The sequence below is a fragment of the Phascolarctos cinereus genome, unplaced genomic scaffold, assembly GCF_003287225.1.
Source record: "Phascolarctos cinereus isolate Bilbo 61053 unplaced genomic scaffold, phaCin_HiC Scaffold_2;HRSCAF=192, whole genome shotgun sequence".
Lineage (NCBI taxonomy): Eukaryota > Metazoa > Chordata > Mammalia > Diprotodontia > Phascolarctidae > Phascolarctos > Phascolarctos cinereus.
This window is the reverse complement of record NW_027555625.1, coordinates 227587991-227606113: the sequence shown is the minus strand read 5'-3', so window position 1 is coordinate 227606113 and position 18123 is coordinate 227587991. Positions and strand designations below refer to the sequence as shown.

Genomic DNA, 18123 nt, shown 5'->3' with positions numbered 1-18123 from the left:
GTTTATTCTAGATTAGTGGAGATCATATATCACAACCCTCAGGGGACACAGCTCCCTTGCAAGATTAGCAGTATCTGGAGAACAGTTGTATTTTTGAAAGTTACTGACAAGTCATAGAGTCCTTGAATGCCAGGCCATTGAATCATTAAATATCAGAGATAGGAGGGAACTTAACTATCATATAATCCGAACTCCTTATGTTATAGTTGAGAAAACTAAGACTTGGAGAGTGACTTGCCCAAGGTTCACAAAGTGAGTTAATGATGGAGCCTAGACTACAAATAAAGTCTCCTGACTCTCAGTCTGTTTCTCTCTTCACTTTATCAGATGGCTTCTAATGCCATTAAAGCAGTATCTCACAGTCCATATGAGAGTTGAATGCATATAGTGCAGACCAGCATTTCCTTTCCCTTAAGTGTATTTTTGAATATCATCTTAATGTTGCATTGCCTAAATATATAATTCTTTAGCAAAACTTTTGTTGGTAGAAGGACTCACCACTTTGGGGTTTTTTTGTTTTTTTGGTTTGTTTTTTTTAGTGAGGCAGTTAGGGTTAAGTGACTTGCCCAGGGTCACGCAGCTAGGAAGTATTATGTGTCTGAGGCCGGATTCGAACTCAGGTCCTCCTGACTTCAACGCTGGTGCTGTATCCACTGCGCCACCTAGCTGCCCCGGGATTCACCAATTTGTTGAAGGATTTTCATTGCTAACAAATATGTCAAGCATTTTCTGAATCTCTGATGTTTGTGGACAAATAGAAAATTAAATCATAGGCATTTTGGATGTGATCTTTTTCCCATGACCTTTAGGCATGAAAAGATAAAAAGGGCAGCTGACATTTCTAGGGCCAAAAAACATTAACCTTTAAACGTCACTGGAAAGGGAAATTACCAAGCAAAAGAAGAGTTCAGATATGGAAGTAAATGTCTCACTGCTTCATTGTGATACGGACAGAAATTGAACAATGAATAAAAACATCATGTATGTAATACTTTCAGGCTACAAAATGATTTGTGTATGTGATCTTAGTTGATCGTCACAACAACGCTGTCAGCTAGGTATTATTAGACTATTTTACAGATGAGGAAAGTGAGACCCAGGGAGCTCATGTGACCTACCTAAAGTCACAGAACAAGGCAGAATAGGGGCTGGGACAGTAGATTTTCCCACTCTCATCCCAGTGCTCTTGCCTTGAAACTCTCCGTTATTTGTAGCCTCTCATAATCCTCTTCCTATATTGTAAACTCCTTGAGGGAGGGTGCCATCCCTTATCCTTCTTTCTATCCCCAATGTTACCTAGCACAAAGCTTTACATAGCATACGTGTTAAGCAAATGTTTGTTAAATGAATTGGAATTTTTTAAAAATGGAGCTCTTGTTGCTAGCTACTAAAAAGAACTAGTAACCACACTGGATCATTGGTTTGCCAACTTGGTGGTAGACACACCCTTTCTGCTGCAATGTACATATGTTGTGTTATAAAGGCTGATTATTCAGGGGTTTCTGTTAATAATTCTCTCAACAGCCATAAAAGGTTGTTTATTATTAAAAGAACCTCATTCATGGTCACTGCTGCTCCTTTTAGTTGAAAGTAGACCCAAATTCCACAAATATTAATTATTCTACAGTAGAAGTCTGTGTATTTTGGTGAATATTTTTCTTGAGTTCAGAGTTAAATTTCAGTCTAGACTGAGGAAAATTTAAGCCTCAACCCCTATCACATGGTTAAGGAAATTTAGATGCTGGTGATATTTCTTTTTTATGTCTGTCTGCTCTAACGATTTTTTCATTAGCAGTCTTCCTGTGACTCACTTGCAAATAATAAATTGTTAGATATAACTTAGTTTTTTATTTTCTACAAAAGGCACAGTGGGGCAGTGGAAAGAGCAATAGACTGATTCAGAAGACCTGTGTTCTAGTGTCTGCTTTGCCACTAACTAGGTTTGTGGCCCTGGCAAGGCACTCCCTTCTCTGATCCTCTTTCCTCATATGTAAAGTAGGGGGAAGAGGGGTGGGGGTGGGGCTGAAGTTAGTACAAAGTATCCCCTAAAGTACCTTCTAACTCCTAACATTTGGGGTTCTAAGCTTTGGTGTTCCAAATACTAACAGCTCTGTATTAGTTTGATAGTCTCTGTTCCAGGTTCATCCTAACTCCAGAATTCTGTGATTCTGTGCTGTAAAATATTCAGTTTCAGAGATGTTTTCTAGTATTTCAGGTTCCCATAAATGATGTTTAGGCCTAGATTTTGTGAGCACTATTAGTGACATTTATAGCACCTGACCTCTGCCAGTAGTTGTATGAAATAAACTTTGCCCTAAAACCTTATTGTAGGAGTGGGAATTTGTTGGTTTTGTTTTGAGACTGAGGAGTATGGCTTCTGTACTGAAGAAAATGAGTAAGTTTAAATATAATCAGAATGTATCATGCTATGTGCTGTGGTATATTTTCTTAGTAAAAAATAATCCAGGTTGATGGGAAATAGTGGAAATAAGGATTTGTACTTGCCCTTGCCTATATTTTCTGTTTCCTTTGTTAACAGCATCTAATAGTACTGTAGAACAGAGAAGCTTTTGATGGTGATGTTTATATTTTGATGACTTTTGATGGAAAAATTTACAAACTGGGCCATTACTTTATAAAATTGTTAAACTTCTATATGGCAGTCCATCACTAAATCTAGGGTTACATTTATATCACAAGTTCCTTTTTCAATTAAAAAAAATATTGGGAGATCTAGGATCAGTTTCTAGTAGGAGGTGGACCTTCTACTGATCTTTGAAGGAATCTAGAGCTAGACATGAAGAGGGAGTGCATTCCAGATATGAGGAACAGCCAGTGCAAAGGCCCGGAGAAGGGAGATGACAAACAGAAAATGTTCCAGTTTGGCTGTGCCATCAAATGTTTGAAGGGGGAAATAATGTATAGTAAATCTGGAAAGACAGAATCGGAGAATTAGAGCTAGAGGGGGCTGTAAGGGCCAACAGGTCCCACCCCTTTGTTTTATACTTGAGGAAACTGATGTTGGAGAGAGGTTAAGGGATTTTCCCTGAGTCAGCAAGTGTCTGAGTTACAGTTTTAACTCGGGTCTCTCTAACTCTAAGCCCAACAGTCTTATCCAATATACCACATAGGTTAAAGCCAGTTGATGAAGAGTTTTAAATGCCAAATAGAGGCATTTGTATTTGAGCCTAATGGTTGTGGGGAGCCACCAGAATTTATTGAACAGTGGGGTGAAATGGTCAAACTCATGCTTTATGGAGACCATGTTGGCAGCTGTGTGGAGGATGTGTTAGAGGGGAGAATGTGAGATCAAAGATATAGATCAGCTCCTTATCAGAGAAACTACAAAGATTTTTCTCAGTGAGCTGTTTACTTTCTACTTTCTTTAATGATTTTGTTTATACAAAAGCTTTTCGGTTTTGTCAAAATTCAGTCAGAATTGTCCATTTGATCTATAATCTCATCCTTTTTTTTTGGCCAAGAATGCTTCTATCCACAGATATGAAAAGTTACCCCTTCCTTACTTCTGTGTTTATGATGTGGTTATATCTGTCTAGGTTATGTATCAACAAGCATTTTTTAAGTGCTTGCTGTGTTCTGGGTGCTCTGTGAGGGGTTTGGGAATACAAAGACAAAAATGAAATAGTCTGTCTTCTCAAGGAGATTACATTCTATCAGGGGAGGTAGCACGTCCATATATAAGTACATGTAAAACAAATACAACATGATTTAGGGAGAAGGGAGTGCACGCTAATGGTTAGTGAGCTCAGGAAAATATTGAGGAGAAGGTAGTGTCTGAGCTGAATCTTGAAGGAGATGAGGGATTCTGTGAGGTAGGGGTGAAGGAAGAGAGCCCTTCAGGCATGGCAGATGGCCGTGGCAAAGTTATGGCATGTGCTCTGTGAGAGGAATGGCAGCAAGGTCAGTCCAGCCACACAATAAAGTTAGGAAAAGGAGTCATGTATAGTGATGCTGGAAAGGTAAGTTGGTGCTAGGTTGCAAAAAGCTGTGAAAACCCTAGTTCATATTTGATCTTAGATGCAATAGGGAATCACCAGTGTATTGAATAGAATGACATGGTAAGACCTGTGCTTAAGGAAAATCACTTTGGCAGCTGTGTATGTGGAGGATGGATTGGAGCTGGCAGAAATCTGAAGCCAGGAGACCAATTATATAAAGCCATTACAGTAGAACAGGAAGGTATGTTGAAGGTCTGAACTAAGCTGGTGATTTTATGAATAGTGAGAAGGGAATGGATGTGAAAGATATTGTGGAAGGAGATTTGGCATCTTGATTGGAGATGTGGGGTGAAGTAGAGTTGAGGAGTCAAGCATTGCTAAGGTTGTGAACCTGGGTGACTTAAAGGGTCATGATGCCTTTGACAGGAAAAGTGAAATTGGGAGGAGGGGTTAGTTCTGGGAGAGAAATACAGAGTTCAGTTTTGGACATGTTGAGTTTGAACTGTCCGTGGGATATACAATTTCAAATCTGTAACAGATAGTGATAAGAGTCTAGAGCTGAGGAGAGAGACCAAGGTTTTATATATTTCTGGGAATCATTTGCATAGAGATGATAATTAGACCCATGGCATCTGAAAAGGTAACCAAGTGAGGGAATGTAGAGAAAGAAGAAAAGAGAGCCTAGGGGAAAGCCTGCAAACGTACCCACAGTTATGGGGTATGAAATGGATAAAAAGCCAATAAGACTGAGGAGTGGTCAAACAAGTAGGAGAATCAAGAAGGAGTAATGTCATAAAATGTGTTGAATTTGGTTTTAGACATGAATTCTAAAGTTGAGAACAAAACATTAAATTAAAATTTTCCAGAAAAAAAAAGGTTCAGATATTAAGCATTGGGAAATATCTATAGGTATCAGAGGAGAAACAAGATCCAGGGAAATAAATTTCATGTTTGTAAAAATTGAAATGTAAGTCACATATAAGAATACAAATATGTTTTAGCACTTAAAGCTGTGCCAGTTAGATTCATATAAAGGATCTTGACTATACTTTCTTTCCCCCCCCCCTTCTTTTTGGGCAAGGCTTTGGGGTGAAGTGACTTGCCCAGGGTCACACAGCTAGTAAGTGTCAAATGTCTGAGGCCAGATTTGAACTCAGGTCTTTCTGAATCCAAGACCAGTGCTCCATCCACTGTGCCATCTAGCTACTCCCTCCTTCTGCTTTTCCATATATCATTTAGAAACTTGAATTACTTTAGTTGCCATGGCCTAATGTTCTGGTATGGCCAACAGTCAGTTATTAATGAAAATTAGAGGGTGTCAGAGGTTGGTGGGACCATAAGGTCATCCTCCATTTTACAGTAACAATACTTAGGGTCATAGAGATAGGGTCATGGGAGGATGGGCTCAGCAGAAATAAGAAATTCTTAGATAACTGCAAACTTTCATTTAACCAGTGGCGTTATCCTTCCTTTATACCTAGCCTTTTTTTTCCCCCATAGCTGATAAATGGCTTAAGAGGAATTTTATCTCTTCCAATATTAGCTACTATCACTTGAATGTTCTAATGAACACCGAAATGGTCAGGAGGTAGACAAAGAAGGAATGGGGGGAAAATCCTGAAGAACCAGGGAAATATCCAAATTGAGTATTTTCTCATGGAGTTGGCCCTCATGCTTAAGGGTCTCCTTTTCACCAGCCGTTTCTGGGGGTAGTGTGGAGGACTTCATCAGGAGACCTAGAATTTAGTCTTGCTTGGTTCTGCTACTTACTAGCAAGTCACTAACCCCCCTTTTACTGATGAGGCTGAGAATAATATTCAAACCACTTACCTCACAGAGTCCTTGTGAAGAAGGTATTATATAAATTATAAAGCTCTGAAGCTTGAGTATTTTTAAATTTTCTTTTTATTATAAAATGTAATAATTACCAAAAAAAGCATTTTATATACAAAGAACAAAAGATTTAGATATAAAACTATGGACTTCTGTCATGTACAGTTTGTTTTGTAAAAGTTTATTTTACATTTAACAAAATAGTAACAAAATTTCCATTTGTGTCCCCTTCTGAACTCTTAAAAATCTTTCAATAGATTTTTATTCATATCTTTTGTTTTAAAAATTGCTAAAATTTCTCTCTGAATCCCTTCCCTTTCCCCTTCTAGAGAGCAGTCTCTTACAACAAAAGAATATTTCCAATAGAAAAAGAAGAGGTAAAAAAATTCAGTAAAACCAATCAGTACATGAGAAATGTTCCACACCTGAGAACCTCCCACCTCTGCAGTGAGGAGAATTGTCTCTCTTGCCTCTATGGATTGCTAGATAGATTTAGATTGCCGTGCATCTTGAACCATCGCTTCATGGGGAACCTTCTAAGAACCCTAGAGATGGCATCATCACAACAATTATTCATATTTCTATGGCACTTGGTCATTTACAAAGCATTTTTCTCACAATTCTGTGTGGTGAGCAGTGCAAATGTTAATTATTCCAATTATACCAATGAGAACACAGAGACTTAGAGAACTTAAATAATTTGCCCACAGTAGTACAGCCAGTAAGGAGAGAGGCCTAGGACTCAAACTTAGGTCTTCTGATTCTTGGTAGTAAAAATACCTGTTCAATGAATAAATGGTGTAGGAAATACACCAAGAAGCACCAAGAACCCCACAGGAAAGAAAAGTTGCTTTCTGAATTTCACATAGGAGTAGGTAAGTGGAAGCAACTTTCCTAGCCCTGAAATGGAAGAACAGCAGAAGAAAATCAGGAAAGCATAATTTCTTGTGAAGTACTGAACCCTTCTCACTCTCCCAAAAGTCATCAGTTTATCTAAGAAAATTATAGTCCCTCAGAGGATAGGATTTTCCATAATATTGTAAGCTTCAGAGCTGTAAAGGACCTCAATGATCTAGCCCAACAGTTCTTAAAGTGTGGTCCTAGAATTTCTGGGGATTTCCAAGACCTTTTCAAGGCAGTCTGTAAGGTCAAAGCTATTTGTATAATAACACCCAGGATTTATTTGCATATTAAAATACCCCTCTCTTGCCCACCACTTACCTATGTGAGTTTTTCTTCATGTATTTCAACCAAAACAGTATTTCACAACAGATGGAAGGAATAAGCAAGTATGAGAATCCAACTGTCTTCTATTAAGCCAAACATTAAAGAAATATGCAAAAGTTATGTAAAACAATGCCATTCTTATCACTAATTTTTCTTTTCATTTTGGAAAATACTGTTATTTTTCATTGAAAATGTTATCTGTTAACATGTGTTGGGGTTTATTGCTGTTTATAAATGAGTTAATAAAGAAATATTTTGTAAATTTATCCATTTTAATTTCTAATATAGTAAATATCGACAGGTAAAACCCACACATAAGTTCCTTAAGATCCTCAATAATTTTTAAACATTGTAATGGGTTCCTGAGACCAAAAAGTTTGAGAATTGCTGATCTAATGTAACTGTCTCGCTTTACACATGAGGAAAACTGAACCCCAAAGGAGTGAAGTGAGTTGCCCAGAGTCACATAGATATTAAAGCAGCAGAACCAGATTTGAACTGAGGTACTCTGACACCAAATCCAGTGTTCCTTTCATCCATCACATTGTCCAACTTTGTATGATCCCACAAAATGATTTGTTTTATCTTCTCTACTTTTCTGTGTTTGCAGGAAGAGATGAAACTATGCAACCTGCAAAGCCATCTTTCCTTGAGTACTTTGAACAGAAAGAAAAAGAGAATCAGGTCAACAGCTTTGGCAAAAATGCCCCAGGTCCATTGAAGAATTCTTCAGATTGGAAAGTACCACAAGATGGAGACTATGAATTTGTAAGTAGATTTTCGTTTACGAGGGCAACCCTGGCTTCTAAAGAGTGTTGTTTGAAATGTTGCAAATCCAAAATGATCTACATAGCCAAAAACTTTCTAATCATTTCCCATTAGCCATTGCTCTCTTTCTCTAGTACTAATAGAAGCTTCTAAGATGCCTCATGATTTTGGTACTGTGACTTTTTTTTTGACGTTTGAATTTTACTCTATCTTCTTGTGAGTATTTTGCACTTCACACATCCTTCACTTAACCATAATAATAGTTCCAGTTCAGTTTGAAATTTAGAATGATAAAAGAACAAGTCAGCTATCAAGTAAAAGTACTCTAGGTGTAATAGTCTGTGAGGGGGATGAGATTTAACGCTTAAAACTTGGAGGAGAGGTGGTAGCAGCAAATGAAACTCTTTTGGTAACAGTTTTTTTTCCATTTTAGCTTCTTTGAGAGAGTCTTACTGAATTTTGTTAGAAGAGGAAAGAATTAATATTCTTAAGTTCCATGTAGAAAGCAGCATATCATGACTACCTCCTAGTCCTACTTGCAGGACTGGTCCAGTGAGTGGCTTGGAAACATCAAGAAGCAGCAAGAGCCATCACACTCCACTCTGTGCCTTCCATGCCTCAAAAGTTGCTTTCTGAAGATGGTCAGAATAGGGGAGTAGAAGCAACTTATCAAGGAGACCCCAGAAATAGCAAAGAATGACCCATGGGAGAGAAACAGGAAGGTGTGATGTGCTGCCATGTAAGGAACTAAACTCGGTTTGGTAGGGTGTGGTCAGGCAGGCCACTTGTCTGGGTTATTGTAGAGGGGATTCCTATCCCTTTAGACTGTGAGGCTTTGTAATTTACCTCATACCTTTTCTAACCATAGACTCAATTTGTGTTGAGGGGGAGGAGGGGATGATGAGGAATAAAATCAAGGTGAGAATAAGCTGAAAAAAATGATATTCCTTTTCTGGATATTTTTTAAAAGAATTTTTGGTTTCAGAATTTTAAAAACATTCTCATAGAAGTTTGCTGGTATTTTACAGCCAGATATCAAAATCCATTAGATATTTATATGAAACGTGGTCTTGATTCTCATCCAGAGGCTTCTGCTTACCTACACAGTGACCTTGAATGGGACATTTCCTTGGTCTATGCTTCAGTTTTCCATTTTATAAAAAAGTAGTAATGCTTTTAGTTTACAGATCACAGAACTGGAAAAGGGCCTTAGAGACAGATCATCTCATCCAGTCTCCATACTTTACAGGAGAAAGTGAGACCTACAGTTGTTAAATCCTAGAGTGATTAAATGGCAGAGCTCTAACTGAAACCTCTTGACTCCAAGCTAGTGGTCCTCCTACTGGAGCAGTGCTGCTGTTTGTTTCTTAACTACCTCTTAAGGATATTTTACTTAAGCATTTCAATGGATCTCTGATCTCATTGATGTTTATGCCCCTTCCATTGATGCGGATCATAATCCATCCATGCTTTCTTGTCCTTGCATAGCCAGAAATCTTCTGTAGAGGGTAGAGCCAATGTAGGCTTTTGTCTTTCAATAAAGGCCTTTCTCTTTCTTTTTCAGTATTTTGTGAGTACCAGTGCAACACTCAGGCTGTCTGGTAACTCTCATTCTCTATTTGAATGAAGCCTGTCTACCTTTTTTTTCCTCCAACTATACGTTGCCTAGATGAGATACCTTATGCTGCTTCTTAAACCCAATATTTCATTGGTAATTTGTTGTAGCCCACTCTGTGTCTCTCTCTGTCGTCCTTTGGGTCACCATGGTTTTGGTTCTTCAGAGATTGTGATGTTTTCTTATTTGTGGCCATATAGCGTCATCAGTAGAATACTGAATTAAATGATTTTTTTAGTTGGGGGGAAATCAGGGAGCAGCTTGGGATCTGTGAAAATGCTATATAATCTCCCAGACTAAATTCATCCTGCTCTCTTCTTATTATTAAATTATAGATCCAGGGGCAGCTAGGTGGTGCAGTGGATAGAGTTCCAGCCTTGGAGTCAAGGGGACCTGAGTTCAGATTCACCCTCAGACATATAACACTTACTAGCTGTGTGACTCTGGGCAAGTCACTTAACCCCAATTACCTCACCAAATAAATAAATAAATAAAATTATGGATCCAGTTCATATACTTTGAATAAGCATTATAGGTGGAAGTAATGATGTTATGTGTAATAATATTCTCTCCCTAGTAGAGTTCTTTGAAGAAATGTATTAAGTAAAGGCAAAATATTCCCTTTTAGTTGTCATTTTATGTTTTAAGGTTCCTTTTAGATTGGTTATTCTGCAGTTCCATCCACACAATTGTGTTCAGTGTTTTAAGGTTCTTGCCATCACTGTTATTCTGTGTTCTAAAGTCTCTTTCAGCTCTAAAGTAGTTTTCTGGTTATATATCTTTTTTCAGAATTATAAAGCAGATAATTGAAAGCACTAGTCCAACTGCTATTCAGATAAGTAGAGTTAATCTTAGGGCAAATTTCTTGATTCTTTGGTAATGGGTTCAATAAAATTAACAAGTAGGTAAGTGACTTAATAGTCCACAAATATTGTACAAATCCCCGATTTCCTTTCTGCTCATCCTTGGAGTCATTCTATATTTATTGAATATACCAATGCAGCCATCAAAATAAAGAAATGAATCAGTCAACAAGCATTTTTCCAGTACCTCCTGTGTGGCTAGCAATGTGATAGGTGCTGGGGAAACAGACAAAAAACAAAACAGCTCCTGCTCTCAAGCCCACAGTCTATTGAAGAAGCATATTTGTTAGTGAAATCACATAGACAATTATAAATCTGACTATCGAAAGAGTAAGATTCATATGCATACTTATGTTGTCAAGCTTCTTGGAGTGAGATTTAAATGTTCTTCAGTTTGAGGTGTCAGTCTAAAAGAGTAAACATTTTTCCATGGATATCTTACACGTCTCCTTGCCGCTCAAGTGCTACCTCAAACAGAGACTTCTGTTTTCCAGTGAAACAATATTTAATTAACAAGAAAAGATCCTCTCTTCCCTCTCCTGAAGCAGGTTGCTCTTTGAAATGACATTTTTGCCCAAAGGAGGCAAAAGGGAAGTTATTTAATCAATAATGGCGACATTTCATCTTGGCAAACAGCTCCCTGTTTCTATCCAGAGCCGAGTATAAGTTCCAGTCCTAAAACTGAGTTGCCTTGTTTGCCAAATTCAAATGGCAACAGAAGTTCATTTTAACATCTAAGATATGTAGTGATTGAAACCTTGAAACCTCTTTAGAAATATAGCAACAGCCATCAATACCTCCTTTAAAATTGATGTTTCATCCAGTAGAAATAAATCAGATTTCTGGAAGCAAGTGTATACCTCCTATAAAAATTTAGATAGCCTCCTTTTCCATATTTGATGCATGTATAACCTCAGTTACCTACTAAAGTCCTCTATCGCCTCATTGTAACTTGGAGGATGCTTCTAGATTCTTGAAGCCTATGCCAGCAGCATAAATTCTAATAGGAACCATGAGATGGAAAGTCTTTGAGTCTCTCTCTTCCTTTGAGGTCCAACTGAGACATTAATTTGCTTCTAAAATTCTTCCCTGATCCTTCTTCCCTCCTATATCCTGGATGTAGGAGGGAATGTGATCTTTTCTTCCTCAGATTTCTTATTTAACTTTTCCTAGACCTCTCCTTTATACTTATTTCACTATCCCTTGTAGGATATTTGTATTTTGTCCTGTTAGAGTGTGAGCCACTCAAGAGTGGGGGCCCGTGTTTTCCCTTGATAAACTGTTAAGGTATGCCCTGCCCCCATCTTATATTTGTGAATTGCTCTTTTGCCAAGTGAAAGATTTTGTATGCGTTTTATATTTTATCTTCAGTTCATTATTCTAGGCCATCCAGATCATTAGAGATCCTGAATCTCTTGTTTGACACGTCATCCAGCCTTCCAAATTTTGTGTCATTTGTAAATTTGATAAGCATGCCAGGTATGCCTTTATCCAAGTAGTTGATAAAAATGTTAAATAGTACTGGGCCAGGAACAGATCCCCAGGACACTATTATCGATCTCCCTCTAAGACAGGAGCTCTTACTCTTTTTTGTGTTGTGGACACCTTTGGCAGACCGGTGAATCTTATGGACCTCTTCTTGGATTAATGTTTTTAAATGTATAAAATACATGAGATTACAAAGGAAACTAATTATTTTGAAATACAGTTATCAAATTATATCTCAAAACAAATTCATAGCTCCCAGGTAAAGAACACCTGCTTTAAGAGAGTTTTGACTACTTAATGTCTAATCTTTGAGTCTAGTCTTTCAAGTTCTAAATCCACCTAAGTATATTATACCTTGCCCATGTCTTTCTATCTTGTCTACAGGAATTGACTTTGTCAGATAACTTTACTGAAATCTGAGTTTACTGTGTGCATGGTCTTTACCTGATCTGCTACTTAGTAAAGCCTGTCATAAAAAGGAATGAAGTTAGTGAGGCACAGCCTGTTCTTGATGACAATAGAAAGCATGTGTGGTCTTTTAAACCTGGATTTTAGTCATCACTTTTAAGCGCTCACAGACCATCCCTCTAATTATGTGTACTAGGATTTTGTCAAGAATCTTAGGCTCACTGGCCTATAATTTGTAGACTTCTTCCTCCTCCCATTTTTGGAAATTGGGACATTTGCCCCTCTCTTACCTTTTGGCACCTCTCCCATGGTCTGTAATCTTTCAGAGATCACTCACAGTAGCTCAGTTTTCACATCCCTAGCTCAGTATGTAGTGCACCATAACAGCTAAAGGAGCACTTGTGCTCTTAGGCAACTCTGACAGGCATAGGGTCTATAATGAGGGAGATGATAGTCTGGCTATAGTCCTCCTGACTGTTGTTCACACCACAGATATTGTGTTGTTCTGGGTTCCACATTGTAGGGAAGACATTGACAAGTCAGAGTTTTTCCATAGGAGGAGGATGATACAGAGCAGGTGAAAGGACTAGACAGGTGTAGCTTGAAGAGAAGACTTAAGGGGCTTATGATAGTTGTCTTCATGTCCCTGTTCTGCTCTGTTACCCTGTGCCATTATATCCTCCAGAACCCCATGCTCTTAATAACAAACAGACTTTCATATTAGACCTTTTTTCTTAAATTTCTTCCTTTTTTGTCTTTTGTAATAATCAAAATCTGATTTCCCTCAGGAAACACTGCATCTCTGAATGTACCTTCTCTTTGGTCCCCTAATAAACTGGGCCACTAAGAGAAATAGAAATACTCCTTGCTTTTCTCACCACCTCTTCTAGACCCTTCCTCTGCCATGACCACTCAGAATCCTCTACTCATCTAAAGTTCATTCCATCCATCTTTATTACCCTATCCAGGGGCAGGTTGTTGTTATCTGTCAACCCCCAGATCATTTTCCCTCTTTTCAAGGAGTTCCTAGGAGCACCTAATTAACAATCTTCTCCTCTACCTCAGCCTCTGCTCTTATACTTGGGTACTTCAGTATACATGTCAAGGTTCCCTCAAACACCCTGGCCTTTACTCTATTTCAGCTACATATAGGAACAGCCATACCCTTAATTTTACTATCATTCATAACCATTCAGCTTCTGTGATCCAATACTTTGAAATTCCTCTCTGGTCATAATCTCCTATTCTCTCATCTTTCCTTCTGTCCTGCTCCTCTTATTCATTGTAACCTCTGGTTATTCCGTCCCCCTCTCCCTCTTTTCTCAGTCCATCACTCCTCCTCAGACTTCATTTTCTTCTCTTTGCAATTTTGACCCTGTCTTTATATTCCCAGCATCTATCTAGCACAGTGCCTTACAAAATAACAGGAGTTTACATCATCCTAGATCTCTCCTAGCTAGGTGCAGGTGACACATTTTTCTTTTTGGTCACAGTAATTGAACAGCCCATTACCAAGGCTTGGAAAGGCTATAAACTGATAGAGGGAGGACCTCACTGGGTAAAATAATATCTCAGAAGTATTGAAATAAGCAACTTTGGAATCTGTGAAAAAAATGGAAAGATGTACAGAGCTCCATTTTGACTCTTGGTCCTCAGGTGAAAATCACATTGTCATGTTTGCTCATTCTTGGTAGTCCTTGATAGAACAAGTCTCAAGGTAGCAGAACACAAACTGTAGCATTTTGCTGGCCTTAATAACTTGATAAACAATGTTACTGTGACCTTTTTATCCAAAAGAAATCAGTTTAGGACTGGGAAGATCCCATCTGAAGTACTGCGTCCACTTTTTGGCACTGATGGGGTTTGAGGGGTTCAGGGACCTCCCCCCCCAATCAAAGACAGAAGTACAGGATAGGGTCATCTGGAATGAATTCATGAACTCAAGCATTCTTCAAATCAAGTTGGCAAAAGTTTTATTATAACACTAATATGGTGGGCAGAGCTCCTTAAGTGATTCTGCAACTTAACAGGAATGATGCTAAAGCTTATATAGGAAAAGTAGTAGATTTTGTGCCAAGTATGCTAATTAAGTGATAACATACAACCTTAGTCACAGTTGTTATTTACTACTGGAAACCAGAGAGAGGGAGGGGTGTAGGGATATATTTTTGGTCTGTTATGTCTGTAATAAGATAGCTTCAGGAGTTGATGTCTATAACTTGACCTCTGGATCATATATGGTAACTCTTGGAATCAGTACATGATAATTTTTTTGGTACAAGATAGTACAAGGGAAATTCTACAGAGGTCAGCTTGTTCTTGTAACAGGGAGAGATAGTGAGATAGTTTACCTTACTGGGCCCACTCATGAGTTATTGCCAGAGATGGGGTTTTTGGGCTGGGGAGAAAACTGTCAGGGATAGTGTTTTGAGGCTAGGGAGAAATATGGTCTTGGAAGTGGGGTTAGAATACAAGCACCCCATCACCAACATATTTTAGGAGGGACAGCTTATCATTTCAAACAGAAGCCTGCCATAGGAAAGTGACCATGAAAGGAAAGGGCCTGGAGATCATGCCATACAAGATCATACAAGCCTAGAGATAAGAAGATTGGAGGTGGGAATGGAGGAGGAGAGGAAAATTACCTGTGTCTTCAGCTTCCTGAAGAGCTGTTATAAAGACAAATTGAGCTTATACATCAAAAGAGACTTTATAACAGTCAGAGTTGCCTACCAGTATAGTGGACTTCCTCAAGAATTGGTGAGTTTCCTATCACTGGAGGTCTTTAAACACAAGCTGTATGACTAGTTTTATGGGACTTTATGGAGGGGATTCACATATCAGTCAGGACTAGCTGGACGAATGACTTCTGAGGTTTCCTTCAGCTCAGAGAGTCTGAAGTTCTTTGCTCTCTGTAAAGAATTATGTAGTATGTTAGTCCAGGTGGATGGAAGATTGGGTAAAGCTGTGTGCTTTTATGTTTTGTTTTGGTTTGACCCTGAACTGTGATTTCATTAGTGTGGAAGATTCTTGGCATATAAATTCCCTTCACCAATACAGACAAGCAACTCTTCTGTAATTGATAAGTCTTAGGAGTTTTGAGGGGCTACATAAAGCTTAACTGGTTTGTGCATGGTCACATAGCTAGTATGTGTCAGAATTTGAGCGTGAGCCTAGGTCTTCCTAACTTTATATCCAGTCCTGTATTGATACCACACTGCTTCTCTAATGGATGCCATATTCATGTTATATTTGGGGATGGGCTTGTGAGAAACACAAAAACATATTTCATTATTACACATTGTGGGCTGTGACATCACTGCTCTCTGTGTAACAGCAAATTCAGCTCATGTTTATCAAGCACCTATTAGGTATAGAAGCCTGTGCTCGGCACTGGTAATACATAAAAAAAAAAAGGATATGAAGTAGACTATATCTTAAAGAGCATACAATCTAAGTACATAAGTAACTATGATTCAAGGGAGAGTGCAGTAAATTCATTGTAGAAATCTAGGCTATACATTATTAGAAATTTGAGAGGGGTGGTCGCTTTTCTTGGGGTGCCAGAGAAGGCTTCATAGGGAGAAATGGGATCCGAATTATCCTTTTAAAAAATACTGACTGCAACAGATGGAATCTTATTCCCAGCATCATTGGGTTGGAGGAGTGGGGACAAGGTGTAGTGATGGATAAGGGCAAGAAAAGGAGGGATAGGTAATAGTCCAGATTGGCTGGATATAGGACACATGAAGAAAAGTAGTTTGCCATAAGGCTTGACAGATTTCAGGAAACCATCGTGCCAGGATCAGTAATTTAGTTCCTTAGGTAGGTAGTAGGGAGCTAATAAAAATTTATGACTAAGTAGTAACCTGATCTTAGCAATATATTAGAGGACATATTGGAGAGAGGATAGATTGATTGAAATAAATTACTGCCCAGTATGTTCATATCTTATATGTAATTTACCATCATTTCTAAGTTGCTTTGATAAAATATAATGGGCATAACACTCATTAATTCCTGTTATTAACAATAATATTTAAAAATATCTCTGATTTCAGTCATATGATTGTTCCCCCTCCTCCTTGGACAGTTTCATGAGTTTTTATATCCAGAATAATTTATCAGCCAGTGGAACATGCTCTAGTAATGAGCTTCTCTGCACTTAACTGAGCAGATCCTTAGACAACAATTCATTGTCAGAACCAGACTTGAAGAGTGTCCCCCTTGGTAAAGCCTGCCAGAATTCACATTCTGATAGCATAGTCTTTGAAAAGACAGTCCCAGGTCACCTCCATGTTATGATGCAGGCTTTAACAGAGAAATAATAACATTTATGTAGTGTTTAGCAAAGAACTTATTGGACACTCTTGTATCTGAGGTGGTGCAAGCATTCATGCCCTACAGAAAGGGAAACTGAGGCTCTGAGGTCCAGCAACATGCCTGAGATTACACATTGATTTGTCTGTGGATTGGCAATCCCATCTATGAAGACACTTCTTCCACCACTGCAGATTGCAACCCATTCAAGCTTTTACATCATCCTACATAACCCTTGTATATGTCCTTCCATAAATCCTCAATAGAAGATCTTTCCAGTGTACTGGACACCTTCCCCTGGAGCTTTTAATACTTCATAGAATCATAGATTTAGAACTAGAAGGCACTTAAAGGTCACTTGGTCCAACCCTTTCATTTTACAGGTGAGAAAATTAAGATCCAGAGAGACTGAGGGACTTGCCCAAGGTACCTAGTTAGTAAGTAATAGAGGAAAATTGGAACCCAGATCCTCTGACTGCAGAGAAAGTGAATGATCTTTCTGCTGTATACTTCTAGTGCAGTAGTTGGGCTATCCATCCATTATTCACTCACTCACTCACCCTATGTGGTACCTGAGGCCACATAGCAAAGTCAGAACTTGATTCTAGGTCTTCTTTCTACTATATGAAACTGCCTCCAATATAGTCTTTTTTTTATTTTTTAGTTTTTTTGTCTCCAATATAGTCTTAATGCTGTAGGAAGAGGTAATATTCTTACTGGGAATTTAATGGTGACAGGGTCAAACAGTACAAAACTATACAACTATTAATCTAATGTTAGTTTGAGTCAACCTAATGATCCACGAAATCATACTAATATTTCTAATTCTGCAGAGAATTATAAGCTGAGGCAACTGGTCTTTTGTGGTAGAAGATAATTTTTAGCATTACTCTGTCCCTGAGCAGATGACAACATCCTATGACTTCATGAAACTTTATCTTCTGCTCTGCATTTTAAAATAGAATTCCAAATCTGATTGGGAGGAGAACTTCCTTCAGGTTACTCTAAAGAACCCTTTCTGTACTGTTCAGGAATAGGCAATTATTCATTTTTCTATTAGGTTTCTCTCTGGCTGCCCACTTTGGAAACTGGACATATTTGGAGGGCGGTGAGAAATGTCACTATTGTATTTATAATTTAAAATCATGAGGATGTAGTTACACAAATACTGCACTTATTCATTTATAAGTCAATATTTTCCAAGGCTGGATCTTGACGTTTCTTGGGAACACAAACTTATCAACAGAGAGCTATGAGTTATGTGCTGTTTGCCAGTCTGTTGGGAAAGAAAATACATTCAGTCCTTGAGTTAATTGTCCATTTATTGCAAGGTGAGTGAGAAATAACAGGACAAATCCATAAATACACCAACTTCCATTTATATAGTGGTTTTAAAGCTCATTGCTTTATTGAACTAAACAAAAATAGAGATTAGAAACTTTGCATCAGTCAACACTTATCTCTGAAGTTCATACATCTATCTTTCTATTCCCCAGTCTTGGTAATGGACAAAGAGACCACCCTCAAATGGAATGCAATAGAAAAGCACTTATTAAGCATTTCTCTGTTCCAGGCACTGTGGATACACATAAAAAATTGAGACAAATCATCAATAGCTCATATTCTCATAGCATTTTGTGGT

The 18123-nt window shown here is 38.2% G+C and overlaps 1 protein-coding gene across 2 annotated transcripts in view; it reads left to right on the top strand.

Annotated features, from left to right (window-relative positions):
* STK4 (serine/threonine kinase 4) overlaps positions 1–18123 on the top strand; it is a 118095-nt gene that overhangs the window by 61871 nt on the left and 38101 nt on the right. For both annotated transcript variants that reach the window (XM_020984098.2, XM_020984099.2), the window contains exon 10: positions 7630–7787. In XM_020984098.2, coding sequence (XP_020839757.1) covers positions 7630–7787 — 158 coding nt within the window. The remainder of the gene's footprint in view (positions 1–7629; positions 7788–18123) is intronic.